Genomic DNA, 21,677 nt, shown 5'->3' with positions numbered 1-21,677 from the left:
GTTTTGATCTTCAAATCACACACTAAATTATACACATGCTCACTTGCATTCAATACACATTTTTTTGCATATATGACAAGTTAATGTTTCCACCTTCAAATCATCTAATAAATTTTACACATGCTCACTTACATGTAATACACATGGATATTAATGGGATTTCAAAAAAAAGAGTCCATGGGTATGAATTCTCCTCCCACGTGCATGCCAAGGTCAGGGTAGGGTGTGCAAAAAGTTTGGGATCATTTGGTGGGACCGGCAAGGAAAACCACTTTCAAACTTGCCCTCCGGCAGACCCGAATGGTCCGGCTTGTACATGGTTCATGTGGAGGCATGCATGAGATGACCCCAACTTTTTGGGAGCACGTGGGCATGGCCAATGTGGCCCCCCAGGCAAGGTGTGCACGAATTCGGACACAATACGCACGTTGCGTCACGTCGGGGCACTGTTCTACGGTTTTATCACCGCAAAACGCCTACAAAATGCATAGAGTGTCGGAAATGAACGGTAGTTGCCAGGCATGCTTGCTATGCTCATCGTAGGGTGTGCATGAAAGTTTGGTATCAATTGGTGAGACCGATAAAACCTGCTTGTAGTACATGGTGCAAGTGGAGGCATACATGCGATTGTCCCAACTATATTTGATTTAATAATATTTCAAATATGAAACAGAAAAAAATTATAATTAGGAAAGACAACCATGAAAAGTGAAATAAAAGACAACATTATATCATACATTATTTAAATTTATAACTGTCAGAACAAAGAAAAGAGGAGAATATAGAAAACAGAAGAAAAATTTGAATGAATAAGTGTAATAAAAGACAACACATTATCTTACATTTAAAAAATAATTCAAATATAAAAAAGATAAGATCTATTAGAATGAAGAAGTGAAATAAAAGATAACATATTATCTTACATTTCCAAAATATTTCAAATATAAAGAAGAGAACAAATATTAGAATGAAGAAGTGAAATAAAACAGAACATTTTATCTTACAAACTAAAAATATTTCAAAAATAATAAATATAAGAAATATTAGAATGAAGAATTGAAATAAAACACACCATTTTAATTTATATTTCGTAAATATTATCAATATACAAAAGAGAACGAACAAATGAAATAAAACACAACAGAATTTGGCATAATTTTTTAATTTTAGTAAACACTGTTAGAAATAGTATAGAAATAAAGAGATTTGATTTTAAATAATAGAAATATAAGCAAGAAAAAAATTGGAGTTAAGAAGTGGAAAACAAAGAGGATATCAAACAGATCAGCGCGCGGGTAAGGCTGCCCTGGGCCGGCCCGCCCGAATTGGGCCCAAGGCGGAGCCGCGCAGGGCACATTGCAGTGCACAGCCGTTGGGTGGTGGGAGTTTAGTCCCACCTCGCCAAGCGAGAGAGCGCCACACCGGTTTATATACCCAGCTGCGACTCCCCTCCCAAGCTCCTATCAATTGCAGGCAGTACATTCCCTAACTCTCGTCCCCTCTGCCCCGTGGGGCCTACTAACAGCAGAGATATTCTGCACCACGGGCCTGCATCCTGGCCCATGCACGGCAGGGTTCCTAGTTGTATGCAGGCCATGGAGTATGAATTCTCCTGCTCTGGTAGGTGGGCACTTTTTTGGCATATTGCCATGTGTATTGATCTTCAAAACACACACTAAATTATACACATGCTCACTTGCATTCAATACACATTTTTTTGCATATATGACAAGTTAATGTTTTGACCTTCAAGTCATCTAATAAATTTTACACATGCTCACTTACATGTAATACAAATGGATATTAATGGGATTCAACAAAAATGAGGCAGTGGTGTATGAATTCTCCTCCCACATGCAGGCCATGGTCATGGTAGGGTGTGCAAAAAGTCTGGGATCATTTGGTGGGTCCGGCAAGGAAAACCTCTTTCAAACTTGCCCTCCGGCAGACCCGAATGGTCCGGCTTGTACATGGTGCATGTGGGGTCATGCATGAGATGACCCCAACTTTTGGGAGCATGTGCACTAGAAGAAATATGTCAACTTGTGACCCTCACTATTGGCTGCTGAAAGGTCATAGGTTTTCATTTGCGACCTTTTTGTGACCAAAAACAGAAGGTCAAAAGCTGGCGGTCGTAAACTGAAATTAGTGACCTTCTTTGTGATATGTAAAAGGTCGTTGGTTCCATGACCACATTTTTGGTCACTAGCAACCTCCTTAGGCCACGTTGGCATCCAGCGTGGCAAGCTGATGTGGCACAAGAATCAGCCCGGTCCGATTCAGCGTTTTACATGGGCCGAGCCCAACAATTCGGCCTTTTTAATGTATTTTTTCCATCAATTTTTGATCGGGCTCATGGGCCAAGCCCAGTATTGTAGCCTTTTTATTGTTAGTTCCCATGGACCGGCCTTTTTATTTTCTGGGTCGTGGCCTTTTTGGCTCCAAAGTTTATGATTTTTTTAGAAGGTGGGCCCACTAGTGAGATGGGACCAGTTCTAATAAGTGAGACCTAATTGTCACGGTTATATTCTTTAGATCTCAATTATCCAGTAAATAAATAACAATATTAAATCAAAACAGACAGAAAATAAAATGCTTCAAACAGAGCATAACTAATCCAGAAAAACATGGTTCATATCATGAATACAATCAAACAGAGCCAAACTTGGCACATTATTACAATCAACCATGGTTAACATCAGGTTTACAATAATAGAATGTTCACATCAGGTAACACAACTATCAAAAAAATATAACTAGCTATCACAGTATAACTATCTCCAATGAGCCCGACTTGTTCATCCTCGACCTCACGACAAAACACGAAGGAAGGCTAGCATCTGCAAGTTATCAAACAAAATGGTTAGGAACAAAATAAAAGCAAATCTAACAGCATGTTAGAACAAGCAAAATGCAACATTTTCATCATTTAAGCATAGAATGACAGGGTCAACAACATCAGAATTTCAATGTTTGAATAGCAAAAAAAATATACAGCAGATCATATGTGGTTTAAATCACCCCCTAAAGAAAGACACATTGACACCAATATTTGGCAACATCTGTAGAAATTGAACCTCGTAAACATGCAATGTGGAATTTGTATCTCAAAGAAGTATACATATTTATCAGGTTTGATTACCACAGAGAAGCCAAATGCTAGTAACTCATGATTAGTACACAAGAGCTGATTCAACAAAGTAAACAAGAAGGTGGCTGCAATACAAAAGTAAGATCATCGCAGAGAATAAAATGAGTGGAACTACAGTACATCCTCTAAATTGTCATGTTCACAAGATTAAAAGTAAGCTCAGCATAAGCATATGAGTTTTGTTTGGCACCACCACATCAAAAGACACTTAAAAGTTCGCAAATTAGACTTGCTACCAGAAGCACAAGATCAGGTCACAAACTTAAACTGTTATACAGGAGGATAAACAATCATGTACTTATTTCCTACAGAGCAGGAAGTTGGGCATGTTAGTAGTGAAACGTGGGGTATAAAGCAGAAATAGACACCATGATTGTTCTACACATAATATAGATAATCATCACACAATATGGAGGAGGGTTTTCCCTACTTCAATCCAATATCTGAGATGAAGAGGGAGCAGGCATGTGGATGGGACCTAGAGGGCAGGGGCCGGCATGAGCGAGAGTAGCACCCGGGACACCTCGTGCATCGTCGGCCGGTCAATGGGGTGCCGCTTGGTGCATAGCAGGGCCAGCTGGAACGCCTTCTAGACCAGCCACATGTCTGTGCATGTCACCGACACCTTCGAGTCCACCGCCTCCATCCATTTGTTGTCATCGGCTCTCGACATTATCTACACACACATAGAGACAGGGTGGTCAAATGATCATACCATGATAGTATATAGAAACCATTGCAGCACATCATGCATGCTGAAAGATCGTAACATGGTTGACAAAAGATAACTTCAATCTCACTCTTATCAGTGACTTGCACAATGTAATGAAAAGATATATGTAATATGATCCGAGACTCGGGAGTTTAGGGCGAATGACTTACCAACTGGTGCAAATTGGAATCGTTGTCAACGATCTTCATCCCTTTGAGGAACTCGAGAAGAACGATACCGGAGCTGTACACATCGGACTTCTCGTTCAGCCTCGACATCTGGGCGTACTCTTGATCGATGTAGCCAATGGTTCCAACTTCCAAGCACATAAGTGGACACATAGGTCTTTGGCAGCTGGGACGCCTGGCAGTGGCTGCAAATGAGACGCACGCCCACACCTGCTGCATCCAAATCCAAATCGGACAAGAACAAAAAAAATTAGGAATGGTTGCAAACTCATTCACTCTCTGGGATTCAATTTCAGGACTACTTTATGCATCCGGGAAGAGTAAGTATTAGGCTCTATGCAGTCGCAAAACAGAGTATACTTCAATATTACATATTCTACAGAAAACTAAACTAGAGCATGTGTGAGCATGGCCAATGTGGCCCCCCAGGAAAGGTGTGCACAAATCCGTAGGCATGATTGGCACATGTGGGTCCCATGTTCAAGAAAGTTTGGGTGATTTGGAGGTGGTGGAAAAAATCACATTTGTTCTAAAACTGGCTTAAGTTAGACCAAATGGCCCCTCCAGAATGCCGTCATTTTTTCGACCACCTCCAAATCACCTCAACTTTGGCACACATGATCTCTTGCACAAACAAAGCTAGGTTTCCAAGGTTTTATAATTTTTTGAATTTTTTTATTAATTTATAATGCCCTCTAGACTGACTGGTCAAAACATTGGTTTATACCTCAGGGGGGCATTGTAAAATATTCTTTTTCCAAATTTTCTTTCGTAGGCATGATAAGAACATGTGGGTCACCATGTTCAAGAAAGTTTGGGTGAGTTGGAGCTGGTGGGAAAAATCACATTTGTTCAAAAACTGGCTTAAGTTAGACCAAATGGCCCTTCCGAAATGCGGTCATTTTTTCGACCACCTCCAAATCACCTCAACTTTGGCACACATGATCTATTGCATAAACAAAGCTAGGTTCCAAGGTTTTATATTTTTTGAATTTTTTATTAATTTATAATGCCCTCTAGACTGACGGGTCAAAACATCGGTCTATACCTCAGGGGGCATTGTAAAATATTCTTTTTCCAAATTTTCTTTCGTCGGCATGATTAGCACATGTGGGTCACCATATTGAAGAAAGTTTGGGTGATTTGGAGGTGGTGGGAAAAATCACATTTGTTCAAAAACTAGCTTAAGTTAGACCAAATGGCCCCTCCGGAATGCGGTCATTTTCTCGAGCACCTCCAAATCACCTCAACTTTGGCACACATGATCTCTTGCACAAACAAAGCTAGGTTTCCAAGGTTTTATATTTTTTGAATTTTTTATTAATTTATAATGCCCTCTAGACTGGCTGGTCAAATTTTCTTTGAAATTTCTAATGCCCTCTTATAATTGTTTATAATGCCCTCTTATATTTTCTTTGAAATTTATAATGCCCTCTTATATTTTCTTTCTATTTTTTTGATTTTTTAATTTATAATGCTCTCTTATATTTGTTTATTTTTTTAATGCCCTCTATTTTTTCTGAATTTTTTATTTATAAAGTTAGGTTTCCAAGATGGCTAGGCTGGCCCATGCTTTTCCTTTTGTTTATCTTTTTCCTTTTCCTTCAGTTTACATAAAAATTACCTGAGCACTCAAACAATAACATAAAAATTACATGACCCCTCAAATAATAACATACCAAAAATTCAAAAGGTATTTTTATCAAACACATCTTTTTGAATATTTATATTTTCTTTTCTTATAAATAGGGTAATATAACTTTATTAAAAAATAAAGTAGATCTTATTTCAAATTCCTTTTTTGCACACATTATTTTTAACTAGTATTACATTACTCTTCTAAATTTACATTTAATTCCTTCACACTTTGATGATGGAATATTTGCTCTGTTATTGCAACATTGGTTCAAATGATGGAACATTTGACCTTTTTGCTTATTCAAATTATGCATTGATGGAATGTGTGAGGATGAACAATTATCAGTAACTTTATGAAACCCCATGTACTATAATTCATGACAGCCAATTTAGAACATCGCCATATTCTATATTTGGTATAATTGGCACATGCGCACAACATGTTGCACCTGCCCACAACATAGACAAGTGTTGCAGCATGTCTGAAGCAACACTGAAGCGCCATTTATGATCATTGCACCATCGAAACAAGTAATCATGAAGGAAGCATTCACCACCAATAAAGTTAAGGCCACACATATATAGATAGCATTCTAGGTTACCACCACATGTACCAGGCAGTTCACAACAGATCCAGTTCAGACACATAATACATTACATTACATTACATTAATAGAGGTAGTTTCCAACCAGTTCAGACCCAGATGCAGCTTTCCAAAAGTAAAACATCATCAAATATACTGATGATGAGTACGGCTTCCAGCTTCTGATGATCAGCATGATGTAGGACTAGAGGTTAGGGTTTCTCAGGACCTTTAGGAGGGCAGAATGCTCAGCCCTGATCTTATAGTCATCACTGAAGATCGATATAGCCCGACAATGTTCCATCAGATGCTCCAATAACCCAGACCTGGGCTTGGGATTGCTGCAGAAGGGCAGCGGTACTTTTCCATCCTCCAGTTGTGGTACATACCAGGTCCTTGGGCCCTGATCTTCAAGAGCACCTTCTCTTCAAACAACTCGACGCTCCCCTCGACCACATCATCTCCAGATTCATACTGCACACATTAATGACTGACATTAATACATTATTCATTCAAATACTATAAACACGTAATACTAACTCAATGCACGAATAACATTTAAACTAGGCCTTACTTTATATGGCTCCTCTTCATCAGAGTCATATGGGTAGAACCCAGTCTTGTCCCACTTCCTCTTGTTGCCCACAAGATCCTCCTCCTCCTCCTGCTATATTCTCAAACAAGCACATCAATTACAATGAATTGAATTGCAGTTCAAAGAATGTCATTATAGACAAAATTGTGAATGTGAACCACATTGGTATGTTGCAAGTGACCAAATGCTTTCCTTATAAATACAGAATCTAAGCAATCAATCAACAGACAAATGCTTTCCTTCATAAATGCTAATGAATATCCAAGCTGGATTCTTGAGGGAATCCCCCCCCCCACACACTACTTAATGGAAACATATAGTATATTTTGTTGCTGGGATCCTGTCTTGGAATGTTTACTTCATCGTTATACAATGGTGACATCCTAGCTGCATATTTTTGTAATTCATCATAAGTATTTGCACAAGAGGAAAATCTCTGGCCAGGTTCATTTTATGAGGCTGGACAATAGGCCTGCCTACAACATTTGGTTTATAAAAGTTTTGGGCAAGGACAATATTTCAAGGCCATGTTACTGTTTTTGAGGCCACCCTTCTGCAATTGTAAAGTGATTTATCTCTTAGCCCCCTAAATATAAAATTACATCCATTTCTACTAATTACAAAAGCCAACTACAAATTTTAATACGACAAATTACTGTTTTTGGGATAATGCAGCAAAGCTCCTACACATATTAACATAATGCAGTAGTTAATTAGGTACAACTTCAACTATAAATTCATACAGCTCCAACAAACATCTAAAATTTCATTACTTACCTAAACAACAACAAATTATACTATAGATGAATCTTGTATCATCTAAATCAATTCATTGGCACATCAAAATTAATGCATTCCAAATCAAATATGTTTCCATCCACTATCATTGAACCACAAATCAAATCAAATCAAATAATCATATATGTCTGCAGCATTGAACTACAGATCTAATAATCATATGACGTCTATCAGACCTTAAATTCCCCCTTAAATAAGGTATTCAACCTCATACTAATTAAAATATAACAAGCAAAAATTCCATTACTAACCATTGAAAAAACCCCAAGGTGCTTTTATCTCTGAAGCAACGACATTGGAGAGGATGTTCAATGCTGTAAATATCTCTAAAGCAATGGCAAAATTCCACTACTAACCCAAGCTTAATAAGCATAGACTGCCCATTCCCTCTCCTTCAGAAGCCCCAATCCAACACAAACAAATCCAGCCCTTCAGAAGCTCTTTTTGATTAACATGACAACACCCATTACATGAGCACATCCTTCACTATATTTACAACCAAACTAATGCACCATCTAATCACCTTAGGTAGACATTTTCCAAAAACACAAGGCCATGCACAGCCCATCTCATAGCCTCTGCCTGACATGCATCAATCAAGCAAAGAACTGCAACTATGACAACATTCATCAATCAAGCATCTAAGAATTGCAACTATGACAGGCATAATCCCTAGAACTAAGCATCCATTTAATTAATCATCAAGCCAAAGAACTAAAGCAGGCACCAACCCAAACCAATAGAGATGTATATATTTGACTAATCCATCGTCTAATCCTCAAGCCAAACACCTAAAGAATTGCAAAATTTCCACTACTAATCTAATAAGCATCTGAAAAAAACCCATCCCTCAATCCGGCTACTTCTAACCTAATCTAATAATCATATGAGGTCCACCATTCTTGCACTAATCAAATACACAAAAACCCTAATGCAGAGAAAACCCTACATCCAACAAATCTAACCAAAAAACCTTCTAGCCACAAACCCTACAATCTAAAAAATACCACATTAAAGTGATAAGCAGATACCTTCTTCTCCGCCTGCTCCTCGCCAGAGCCGGCCTCCACCTTCTCCACCTCGTGCGCTTCGCCAGAGCCCGCCTCCACCTTCTGCGCCTCACCGGAGATCGCCAGAGCGGGCGCATCTGGCTGGACTGTGCCGCTGCAGGCCGCCCCCGCCTTCTCCAGATCTGCAGAGGGGGGAGCACCGCGCTGGACGCCGGCACGTCGCCTCACAAAGGTGCCCGAACCGACCTGCCACGCCTGCTCCACCAGATCTGCGCCCCCATTGGGGCGCTCGCCTCCTGCGTCCGCCATGGCGATGGAGAGGATGCGGTGAGGGCGACGAGGAGGTTGGAGAGGAGAGGGAGTGGGGAGTTGGGAGTGGGGAGTGGGAGACGATGCGGCGGGGGGAGATGGTAGGCGATGCGGCCGGAGGTGGTTGCCGTCCACATTTATATGATGGGACGGTTTTGGAATCTACCCATGACACGTGCTGCCCCACGCGCGGGCGGCTCCACGCGTGCATGAAACGCCGCCATATACAAATACGTATACGGCCGGGCATACGATCTAACCGGACCCGTACGGGCCTCCCAGGGCTCCTCGACGGCTATACACGGGGGCAACAAAGACGATCGTGCCCCTCGTTATGAACCGTTTTTGTTCATCCTAGCCGTCGATGTGTTTTCCACCTCGCGTTCAGCCCAAGGGGAGCACCGGAGCAGAAACCAGAGGATAAAAGATAAAAAGCTGGTTGCAACCATTAGCAAGCTCTAAGGCCACCCAACAAATAGCCACCACACCAATCGTTTGGTGCTCCACTCCTCTTTTCCCACTCACTTAGGACATGTAGTTTTTCCAGCCAGTGATTCTCCAGTTTGACAAACTGATGATCAGTCGACAATAAATGGATTTTTACCATAAGCTCCAAAAATCTATGGAACTAATAATGCCTTGTATATCCACGCAAAAAAAACAAAAAAATAATGCCTTGTATATATCAGTAGTTAAGCTCATGGTTACTGATTGTTTATCATGCTACATGCTACTCGTGACATCAGATTGTTCTTATTTAATTCGCTTGAGACTCGCAGCACCATTTGTCTCTTTTTGCCAATGCCGTCCATGGATCGTTACTGGTTGGTTAGGTGAGCCTTGCAACTACGTACTCAGCAGGCAACCCACAGTTTCCTGGCTTTTTCGGCCGGCTCCATAAAAACAAACAAAGATGTAACAGATAGGATCAAAGCCTGAGACAAGTTGTCCTTACTTTATTAGCGTAACACCGTGTCTCACTTTGCTCAATGGACATGCTAACTAACTACCACTACCACCCGTAAAATATCATCAAGGACCATCCATCGTGATTCGGCTAGTGAATGCGCCAACCTAACGTGAATTAAGTACTCCTACACACTAGCCTCGCCCCAAGTCTTCATCTGACCCGAGCTGCTCGGACCAGGCTGGGCCTGCCATTGTTAGGTGAACCGAAGATAAAATGTCATCATGAGATTGAATTAAAAAAATTAATCCAACGAGAAGATAGCAGGTCTTTTGTGAGAATTGGAAATCAAATATTACTAACGATCCAAAGCCGAGTTCAGTTTGAAGGGAGACAATAATACACGATACTTTCAATTGGTTGTCATGCATAAAATATCATCAAGGACCATGCATTGTGATTAGGCCAGTGATAAATATATACTAGTGTAAAATACGCTCTTATATTATAAGACGAAGGGAGTAGCAAATTGGAACACGTACGTAATGATGTATATATTATAGTACGGCCATATTTAAGAACCACTTGACGCAGACCTTAATTACTACACCATTTGTCCTAAATATATATGAAGTTTTGGCAATTCAATTTAAACTGCTAAAATGTTTCATATTTAAAAACAAATGTGATATTTATCTCGCTCTGGCTCTGTGATCGTATCGAGCAGTTGGTTGCCGGGTAGTGCCACCGCCTCTTGCCATCGAATTCCCTTGGCCCGATGCCGTGCTTTCGAATGACTGCTTGGTATTTCACTCTATGTTCGCAGATGAACACGTCACCGTGTACCTCTAACGTCGAGGGTGATGCACCGCAGCTCACATCATAGGAGACCCGTCCGGAAGCACAATACGCAGGCAATCTGGCGGGTGCTTCTGAGGACATGAAACCCCACACGTTCGGGAGGGACCCCATCTGGGCGCACGCCGGCTATGGGATGCCCTAGATCGACCTGATCGCCCCTAGGGCCTCGAGGTTCGCCGCCCTGCAAACAAAGAACGAGAAGAAGAAGAACAAGGGTTAAGGAGAAAAGATAAAAGATAAAAATGGATAGATTGATTTGATCGAGTATGTGTTGTTCAATCGGCCGTCCCCCTTAGGTATATATGAGGTGACTGGACTACCCATACAAGAAAAAGGTTTGGATTCACGTCCAAAAACCTAGTCAAATTCAGATTGGTTTTGTCTGAACTTTCCAAAACTGTTCGGTCTAAAACTGGATGCACATTGCGGGTCTTTTTTGAGGTGGTAAACGACCTCGGATGGAAACGATCCCAAAAGCAATCTTGACAGTTTCGACGAGACGAACAACTTTCATGTTGAACATTTTTTGATCAAAGGTCATCTCGAGGTCAAATCGCTCGCGCAAAACAGGCTACTATTCACGCTACCCAGCAGACACAGTGGCTGATGAGGCGCGCCACTTTTGGCTCGTGACAGGGCTGTATTCGGATGGCTCTAACTTTTGCATACGAACACGGATTAGGACGAGTTTTATGTCAAAATCGACCGCTTTGACAAGACGAAGACAATTCGTGTAGAAAGGTTTTTCATATGAGGCCATCCTGAGGGCGTAATCAGTGTCAAAAACGCTCTTATATTATGGAACGAAGGAAGTAGCAAATTGGAACACATACGTAATGATGTATATATTATAGTACGGCCATATTTAAGAACCACTTGACGCAGACCTTAATTACTACACCACTTGTCCTAAATATATTAAGTTTTGGCAATTCAATTTAAACTGCTAAAACGTTTCATATTTAGAAACAAATGTGATATTTATCTCACTCTGGCTTGGCTCTGGCTCTGTGATCGTATCGAGCAGTTGGTTGCCGGGTAGTGCCACCTCCTCTTGCCATCGAATTCCCTTGGCCGGATGTCGTGCTTTCGAATGACTGCTTGGCATTTCACTCTGTGGTCTGCCCCGATGGTCCATAGTCACCTCAATTGTTCCAAATAGAAGCTTCCGTTTCCGATGACTGAGGTCATGCGGTAGTATGGTTAACCTTTGTATTGACCCGGCTGGTGGCTTACCCTAGCCGGGTAAAGAAGACATGTGCAACGATTTGGTAAGTACACAGGACGAATATAAACGCAATACGAACATAATCTCTTGCATACTATTTACAAGAAACAGCATTCAAATAGTTCGCCTGTTAAATCGAATGCTCATTGCTTATCTATAAATTATTATATGTTTAAAACAAATAAATATATTTATGAAAAGCTTGTATATAATATTACAAAAACGTCATAGATTTTATAAAATATCCTTACACATGTAGATAGATGTTAATATAATATGGAAAATGCTTAAGTCACAAAGAAAGTAAAAGAACGAAACATATGAGCCAAAACACCACTCTCAAGAATGAAAACATAAACGTGCAAGGGTAAAAATATAAGTGGTTGGTGAAAGGAAAGGAAGGAATAGAAGAAACTAAAAATAAAGAAAGAAAATTGTGTTGAAACCATCTAGTAGGAAATCGAAAGAAATGCCAAAAGACTGAATGAAACCATAAAAAAGTAACTGAAAACCGGGTTTGCCAATGACTATTGGATCTATAACCACACATGCACCTCCGTGTGGGCTGGCCCAATCAAGGAGGCAAGTGCTCGATCTGAGCGCTCCGGTTTCCCCGGTTCGCTGGTGACGGTTGACTGGTCCATGGTTGACTGTTGACTTTGTGAGGAAATACGTTTTTAAAAATAAAGAATTCAAAAATAGTTCATTAATTTTAAAGAAAATGTTGGTTTCAAAAGAGTTCACGACGTCCAAAAAGTTCAGAAGGTAAAAAAAAAGTTGGTGGATTTGAAAAAAATTCACGTACTCGAAAAAGATCACGGGTTCAATAAAAGTTCACGGGATTCAAAAAAAGTTCTAGCATTAGAAAAAAGTTCATGGATTTCAAAAAAAGGCCGTGTATTTGAAAACAAAGTTCATGATTGTTTCAGATTTGAAAAAAGTTCATGATTTTCATGGAAAAAACATTCACACACAAAAAATATCATGAATTTCACAAAAACTTCACGAATTTGATAAATGTTTTTGAATATGAAAATGTTCACTCATTTAGAAAAACAAATAGAAAAATAAAAGGTTCATGAATTCCTAGGTTGCTGCTCATTTCTCCTTTCTTCTTCCCCTTTCCATTAACTTGGCAATGGTTGCTTTCTTGTCTTCAGTTTTTTCTTACTTGTGTTAATGCTTTGCTCGTTGATTAGCGCATATGAATTGTGTATCTTCGTTTGATAAAGAAAAACTATATGGTTTATCATGACAAGAGTTTCCCTTCTTTCCTAAGCGCAGAAGCTGCAGCCTTGCTTTCTGAAGGTGTCGCCTCTTCGTCATCAAGCCATAGGTGAGCTCGTTTGAGACAATGGAGATGCTCAATGCCTGAATAGAAGCCATTAGCTTTTGCCGCCGACACATCTGCTCGAGCTTGGGCGCAGACCCTTTCACGGACGAAACATATGCTCGTTTCGTTTCTCTGAGGTTAAGCACCTTCAGACTCGGGAAAGAAACGCCTTGGACTGTAACAACAAACTTATTTGATACCAATAGTTGCAGGCGGAGTAAGGATGGAAACTGCCCAAGAGTAAGCAGCCCGTCTTCCGCCATTTCAGTTAAGCTGATGCGTAGGTCGGCAAGGTTGGTGAGTGCACCCAAAACCTTTGAGAAAAAGACGGCTGAGGGAACTAGGAATCTAAGAAGTCGACGGAACCACGGTACCCATCTATATCCAAAGAACGAAGTTTGTAGGTGCCAAGCTTGCATAGTGAGGAGAGGAACGCCTCTTTTTCACATCTCTTGTCCTCGCAGGATATTTCATCACCAAGATTGAAACGGAGTTCCTCCAAACTTGTCAGGTTCCCTAGATCCTCCAACACATCTGTTTCTTGCGATGTACTCAATGTTTTAAATAGCGGGCAATGGAAAATAGCGGGCTAAAGCGGACTATTTGTGAAGGCGACCATTTAGCGGCACCTTGCTGAAAAGGCTATAGCTCTAGCGGAGCTATAGCCGGCTAAATAGCATAAAACTACTAGTTTACAGGTTAGGGTTCCAATAAACTACCACTTTTTAAATTTTCTTAGAAAGCTACCAAACGCGCGGTCCGCTGTTTCAAAAAACCCAAACCCGCGGTGACTAGCGATTTAACCGTTTTTCTGACGGATTGGGCCCATCTGTCAGCCCACGTGGCCACGCGCGCTCACGGCGCGGCAGTTAACGGTCGTTAGCCGACGGGGTCCGGTCGGAACCAAAGTAGGCGGTCGGGCAACACACTCTCTCACTCCCCCTCCTCTCCCCCTCCTCTCCCCCGCAGTGACCTAGGTGGGCGATGGCGGCGGCGCAGCCAAATGTCGTCGGCGGCGAGCTATTGAGCCAAGGCGGCACCGGCCAGGAGGGCGGTGGACAGTCAGAGATGGACAAATGGCTAGGCAGCTCGAGCTTCCCGGCGCAGCGGTCGCAGCAGCCATCACCGCCCGCGGCTCCTGTGGATCCGGCGAGCTCAGATCCAGAAGTCCGCGCGCCCAGGGCAGTGGCGAAGCGCATCCACGCTGATCCAGCAGGCGGCCACCATTGGGCGTCGTCCTTTGGTGGAGTGAGGTAAACACTGGTCAATGTTTCTGGTCTGGGTCCTTTAGTTAAAAATTTTGGGTGCTTTAGTTCAAATTAGAACTAGAGATAGTAATTGTTTGTTCTTGGCATGCTACTGTATTTTATTGGTTAAGTCAGTGTAGAAGAAAGTGCATTTGGTTAGTTCATTTGGTCAGTGCATTCACTGTAATTAGAAGAAAGTTCAGTAATGTTCAGTGACTTAAAAAACGGTTGTTTGTCAATTTAATCCTACAGCTTAGATGAAGAGATTTGGGACTTGAGGCTACATTTCCAAGGAATATATAATATGGAGAAAAAGTATTCAGTTTCCTCATATATCAGTTATCTGACCATATTAGCATTGGTTGAGTTGGAGGGCTATGGCATGGATGCATTTCTGACATATGTAAAGGAAGAGGGAAAGGGGCTGGAGGGTGTGGAGGCCCTGGATAGTGAGGGGGCATTAGAGGAAATGCTTGACTTATTTGTTGATAATAAGGTACTGAACATCAGTGTCAGAAAAGCTACTGATCCAAGCCCAGCAGATGAGGAACAGATCCCCATTGATCATGTTGGTGATCCTGTTGTTTACAGAGTTTCACAAGAAGGTGTTCTGTACCCTGCCTCTAATGCTAGTTTGTCAGCTTTAACCCCTGATGAGCCCTACATGAACACAGAGCAAAGCAGCAATTTTAACAAAGGGAAAACAATTGTGGAAGAAGAAGATGTAGAAGAAGAAGCAGATGAAGAAGAAGAAGATGTACCAGAGGAAGAAGATGAAGTTGAAGATGACAAATCATCTTCAGATTTTGAGTTCTTTAGGGGTGATTACAGAGGGGAGAAAATTTCTTACAAAGATTGGTGTAGGGGTGAAGATGAGGCTGGCACTGATACTGCAGAGCACTTTTGTGCAGCTAACTCATAACCTTCTGAGTTTTGGGAGGAAGAACCAGTTGTTTCTGAAGATGAAGTAGTAGAGGATCCTGCTGTAACTACAAAAGCAGCCAAAAAGCTATGGATCCAGATGAGGCTGAACAAGCACCAGGTATGTCCATTCATTCCATTGTTACATTCATTGCATTGTTACATTCATTTCATTTGTAGGAAAATAGTTCTAACTAATATTGTTGTGTAGGAAAATAGAGCAAACTACTCTGAGGCTGGTTCTTCAATGGCTGCAACTGCACAAAGGCCACCAAGGGTACCTGCTGCCTCTGCACCTGCACCAACTCCTCCTCCAACAACAACTGAGTCAACACAGACAGCTTCTAGGTCAAGGAAGAGGGCAGCACCAGCTACAACAGCAGCACCACCACCTCTCAAGAAGAGCAGGACCAACACCTCTTCTGCAACATTAGTACCACCTCCCAAGAAGAAGAACACAACTATTTCTGGCAATGGATCAAGGTCTTCTCCAACAAAGAACACCAGGTCATCAAGGTCTTCTCCAGCAAAGAACACCAGGTCAGCTGTTGCCAATAGAGCTGGCACTGGATCTTTCATTGCTCCTAGACAATCTCGTACAAGTGCTGTGCAGGATGGGTCAAAGAGGGTCAGGAAGCCATCTAATAGGCTGAAAGATTACTTTTATGCAAGTGGTAACTAGCTGAAGTTGTTGAACTCCAAGTGCTTGATACTGTTTGATTTGGTTTGTAATAACATTGCCTCACTAAGTACTTGATACTGCACTGTTTGATTTGGTTTGTAATATGGTACTATATGTGGATTCTGCACTTGTTTGCAACTTCATTTCATCTGCAACTTTTATCTATATGTGGATTCAACACTTGATATACACCTTACAGATAGAAACATAGATAGAAAGATAGTCTCATAGATAGTCTCATAGATAGAGAGATATCTATCTGACCAAGTGCATTATATGGTACTGAGAGCACTGACCAAATGCATACATTTATTCAGAAACATCCACATGTTACATAGATAGATGTCTAGATAGATAGATAGTCTCATAGATTACATAGATAGATAGTCTCATAGATTACATCCAAATCTCACAAAAACTACCAAAACTCTATCTCAAATTGACTTACAGATAGAAAGATAGATAGCTAGAGCAGTCATAGCGCTCAAAGAAACGGACCCACTTGGCCCTAGTTGCTGGATGAGGAGCCATGACTGCCCTAATCCTTGCCCACCTAATGATCTCCATGAATGATCTTCCCCTGCCTCCAGTGAAAACCAGCTCTAGTTCTTCATCATTGCACTTCTCCAGTACCTTGTTGGAGAGTCGGCGGTTGAACTCCTCTTGCTGCTCATCCTGGGCCGCCTCTAGGGCCCTCTGCCTGCGCCTCCTCCTCCTCCTCCTCTGTGCAGCTGCTGCTGTCCTAACCTCCACAGCCTCCCCCTCTTCCTCTGTGATATCTCCCATGTTAGGATCCATCTGTAGGGTTTCTTTTGGGTGGCGGCTGGTGGAGTCACTGGGAAAGGGTGGGGGTGGGGAGGGGTTTATATTGAGAGATGGATGGGGGGTTGGGTTTAGTAGGCCTAGGGTTGCATTTGGTCAGAGAGTAGTGGGCCACTAAGCCCAATTACCCACAGAAATAATATATGTAGGCTAACAAATAACATATAAAAGATATAAGATCAAGTTGAACACTTAATAGCATAAAAGATCCACAACTTAGTAGCATAAGAGATCCATTTCCACTACTTAATAGCATAGGTGATCCATTACAACACTTAATACCATAGGTGATCCATTACAACTTAACAACATAGCAAATAAGGTTCTTACACTAGGTTAAACTTCACATTCCCCCAAAATGTACACCCATAATCACTTGAAGTCATGCCAGGCCACATCCTTATATAAAGGCCTTTGGATGTACTTACTTCACCAACATATCACAACAAGTTCAAGACTCAAGGATGGCCTGGATTTGCTCTAACTTCTCCTTGCTGCCATACCCTTCTTTCAGCAGCTCAGCAACAACAAGCTCAAGCTTTGCCTTCTCCTTCTTAAGAACATCTCTGTCAACTTCAACATCCTTCATAGCCTTCCTGGTGTTCTTGATGATATCAGCTTGGCTCTGCAAAATGCACCTCTGCTCTTTTGCAAGTTTGAGCTTGTCCATCTGCACCTCCAACATGGCTTTCTCCTCTAGCTCCTTCTTCTTCTTCTCAAGTTCTTCTTCCTCCACTTGTTTTTGGTACACCTTCTTGTCCACCCTACCATCCTGCCAATCAAACATCTTGGATACATCATCAACAAGCTTGGTGTACTCAATGCAAAGCTTGTCATTTTCAGTCCTAAGCTTGGCCAACTCCCTTTCATGCTCACTCTTAAGCCTGGCCAACTCCTTCTCAAACTTTTCCTTGTCATGTACCCTTCCAAAGTTCTACTCATGGAACATCTCCCATAGCTTGCACAAACATCTCTGAAGAACAGTTGGCCAAGGCCCATCAACCCACTCTACAACACCACAATTCACACCATTTTCCTGCATTTGTAAATGTGATAAGTTATTACAAAAGGACTAGTACCTTATTTCAATTCCATGATTAACTTGATAAACTTAAGAGTTTCTAACTATTAATAACATAAATGAGATATGATAAGTTATTACAGTGCCATGATTAAGTTTCCAAAGTGACAAAAATACATATGTGTCTGTCATATCAAACAAACTGCTGCATCATATCAAACATCACTGAACATCCATAGCAGAAAACTTAATTAGCATCTAACCTGGACTGGGCAGCCATAGAAACGCCTCCCTGTTACAGGCCCTTCAAAAGCAACACGCTAATTAATAGGCCTCAGTTGGTGCAGAATGCACTTGGGATGAGCAAGCTCAAGTTGGCCACAGAAAAGGGGCTCCACAGTGGTGTCTGGTTCCTCCTACAACCATAATAACCAACAAACACTGGTTTCAATCTGCACTCAATACCAGAATCAACTTGCACTGTTCATTAAATCCCCAAATCAGCATGAACCCTAACACTGTACAGAGATGAACCCTAGGTTACCTCAATCCTACAATCAAACCCCACCCTCACTAATCAAGAACAGTATCACACACACAACAACAACACTACACTAAGCAACATCCATGGCTGAAGCCTAAGCTACTAGCAGCTAACCCTAACCCTAACCCTAGGTGGCAAAGAACTTACCACAAGTCCCATGTCCATGCTGACAACCTCGCACTCGTCCTCCGAGCTGGTTTCCTCGTCGTTCTAGGAAGGCATTGCGGCAAGGAGGTCGACGGCCACCGGCCTCGAAGACAGCGCGCGGCGGCGAGCTCGTACTAGAGCAGGGGACTGGGAGCAGGGGAGTGAGCGAGCACGAGAGAGTGAGCGAGCGTGTGATCCCGACCGATCGAGCGGGTATATTTACCCTAGTTCCGACCGGGCCGGTCGGCTAACGGCCATCAACTGCCGCGCCGTGAGCGCGTGTGGCCACGTGGGCTGACAGATGGGCCCAGGCCATCAGAAAAACGGTTAAATCGCTAGTCACCGCGGGTTTGGGTTTTTTGAAATAGCGAACCGCGCGTTTGGTAGCTTTCTGAGAAAAATTAAAAAGTGGTAGTTTTTTGAAACCTTAGCCTGTAAACTAGTAGTTTTATGCTATTTACTCTAAAACTATGGATGTACTCCCTCTGTAAATAAATATAAGAGTGTTCAGATTACTAAAATAATGATCTAAATGCTCTTATATTCCTTTACCCCCAATGCCATTTGATAGCTTGTCCACAAATCCAATCAGGTGTCATAGTGTAGTCAGCCGAGTAAAATCCAAGGTCTCTAGATTACCTAGCATCACGATCCCTAATGGTAGCTTTGATATTCTTGTGTCCTTAAAGCTGAGGTACTTTAGCTACAATAATTTGTCCATGTCTTTCATATCATAGCCCTCTGAACCCCTACAACCTTCAAAATCGAGAACTCGTAAATCTTCAAACCAATCAAGACTAGGCAAGTGTGTGACGCAACATGATGGCATTACTATAAAGTTCGAACATGGCTTAGATCTACATTTGCTAATGCAGATGCAAGTTCCTTGTCAATGTACTTGATTGACAGCTGCCAAATAAAGCCTTGATGATTTGCCAAGCTGGTTTGGCCTCCACCTACCACAGTCATAAAATTTTCTTCAACAGATTTTGAACTAATAAGTTCGAGGATCATGACATGGACCCGACATGCTTGTACCTTGCCACCGTAGCAAATGTTCACGGGTTCGACCATACTTTTGTTGATAAGCTCGTTAAAGTAATTCTCGGCGACCTCTTGCACTTGCTTTGTCCACGCTCTTCAGAGATAAGGCCTTCTGCCATCCATTGCCTCACTAGCATATCTCTTTCAATGACATGGTCCTTGGGATATAAACTGAGATACAATAAGCATGTCCTGAGATTAGGTGGAAGATCATTATAGCTTTGAGATAGTATGTTACGCATTCCCTCTAGACTCTTGGTTTCTTCTAATGCGGAACCTATTTACCTCTTAACCTTCGCCCACTTCTCCTTTGTAGCAATTCGGTTTGCTAGTAAACCTGATATACTGATAATTGCCAATGGTAGGCCCCCACATGTCTTTAGGATTTTGGTTGAAATTTCTTTCAACATGTAAGGGCAATGTTCCTCGGAGCCAAATATTCTTTTGAAAAATAATCTTCTAGAGTGGAGATCACGTAAGGCTTCCAGTTCATACATGTGGTCATCACCATCCGAACAACATGACTTTGCTACGTCAATGATACGTGTATTAACTATAATTCCACTCAAACCATTATTCGCTGGAAAAGCACACTTGATAATGTTCCATGCTTGTGTAGACCATACATCATCCATGATGATGAGATACATGCAAAATTAGCTGATGATATCAACCAATTGTAATTAAAACAATGTGCTTGGATACTCAAACATGCCATGAATCTCCAATCTTGCTTCATGTTTTTTGATATGGACGTGATGCCTATATTCATGATCATTGCCTTAGATATCGTCATAACTTTGCGCTTATCAATTGCTCGGCAGTAATTTGTTCACTCACCATAATATTTTCTATCTTGAGAGAAGCCTCTAGTGAAACCTAGGGCCCCCAGGTCTATTTTCCATCATACAATCTTCTACTTTACATCATATAAGTTCTGATATACAATCTTAGTTTCCTATTTTACTTCCTTTGCAATATTTTACTTTCTGTTCCATAAAACAAAAATACCAAAAATATTACTTTACTGTTTAATCATCTCTATCATATCTCACTTTCAAATAAACGTGAAGGGATTGACAACCCCTTATCGCGTTGGGTGCAAGTTGGTGTTTGTTTGTGCAGGTATTCGGTGACTTGTTCGTTGTCTCCTACTAGATTGATACCTTGGTTCTCAAAACTGAAGGAAATACTTAATCTACTTTGCTGCATCACCCTTTCCTCTTCAAGGGAAAAACAACGCAAGCTCAAGAAGTAGCAGGAAGAAATTCTGGCGCCATTGCCGGGGAGATCTACGCCAAGTCAAGACATACCAAGTACCCATCATAAACTCTCATCTCTTGCATTACATTATTTGCCATTTGCCTCTCATTTTCCTCTCCCCCACTTCTGAAATGATTTTCGAAAAGTTTGCCTTTTTTCTTCGCCCCTCTTTCGTTTGCCAGATCTGTTTGCTGCCACTATGTCTGAAATTGGGGAGGTTATCATTGAAAAAGAAAGTAGTAACGATGAGGGAAACTTTGATACTTTTACCAATACTAATATTCATGAAGAATCTACTATGGGTGTGCTGGTGTGCTTCCCACTTTGGGTGGTTCTATTCTCCATAGAACTAGTAGCCTTGCGGATGCTATATCTTTGCTCATAATTAAACTCGAAAGACAATTTGTTCATATGCATCCTTCATACAAAGGATCTTTTTAGAGTTTTAATATTGAGCATTCTTCTATAAAGCGTGCCGCCACTATATTCCTAGCTCATGAGTTTAGGTTTATTATGAAAGAAGCTAGTGAATTTTTTGTGCATTATAAGGTAGATGGCGGTCACCCTCCCATAGAGGGAATTCTTTTTAATCAAGAGGACATAATGCGTTTATGATCTCTAGATCATGTTGCTTATAATGAAAATTTAAGAAAGCAGGTCCATACTGATGTT

General features: G+C 41.5%; 1 protein-coding gene and 2 pseudogenes across 1 annotated transcript; 1 reads left to right on the top strand and 2 right to left on the bottom strand.

The window, feature by feature from the left end:
- Positions 1-21,071, top strand: part of LOC147977465 (uncharacterized) — a 34,328-nt pseudogene extending 13,257 nt beyond the window's left edge.
- LOC147977467 (uncharacterized) lies at positions 6,577-8,985 on the bottom strand. The gene is made up of 3 exons (XM_087519983.1): positions 8,698-8,985; positions 6,848-6,937; positions 6,577-6,747 (listed from the first exon to the last, which is right to left on the bottom strand). The coding sequence occupies exons 1-3, from the start codon at positions 8,983-8,985 to the stop codon at positions 6,577-6,579; spliced, it is 549 nt and encodes a 182-aa protein (XP_087376109.1).
- On the bottom strand, positions 17,438-17,935 carry LOC147977466 (uncharacterized; annotated as a pseudogene).
- Positions 21,072-21,677: the final 606 nt, after the last annotated feature.

Source organism: Triticum urartu, chromosome 4A (genome assembly GCF_056163025.1).
Source record: "Triticum urartu cultivar PI428250 chromosome 4A, HENAU_Tu73, whole genome shotgun sequence".
NCBI lineage: Eukaryota > Viridiplantae > Streptophyta > Magnoliopsida > Poales > Poaceae > Triticum > Triticum urartu.
Note: the sequence above shows the minus strand (reverse complement) of the source record. Positions and strands in the feature narration are given on the sequence as shown.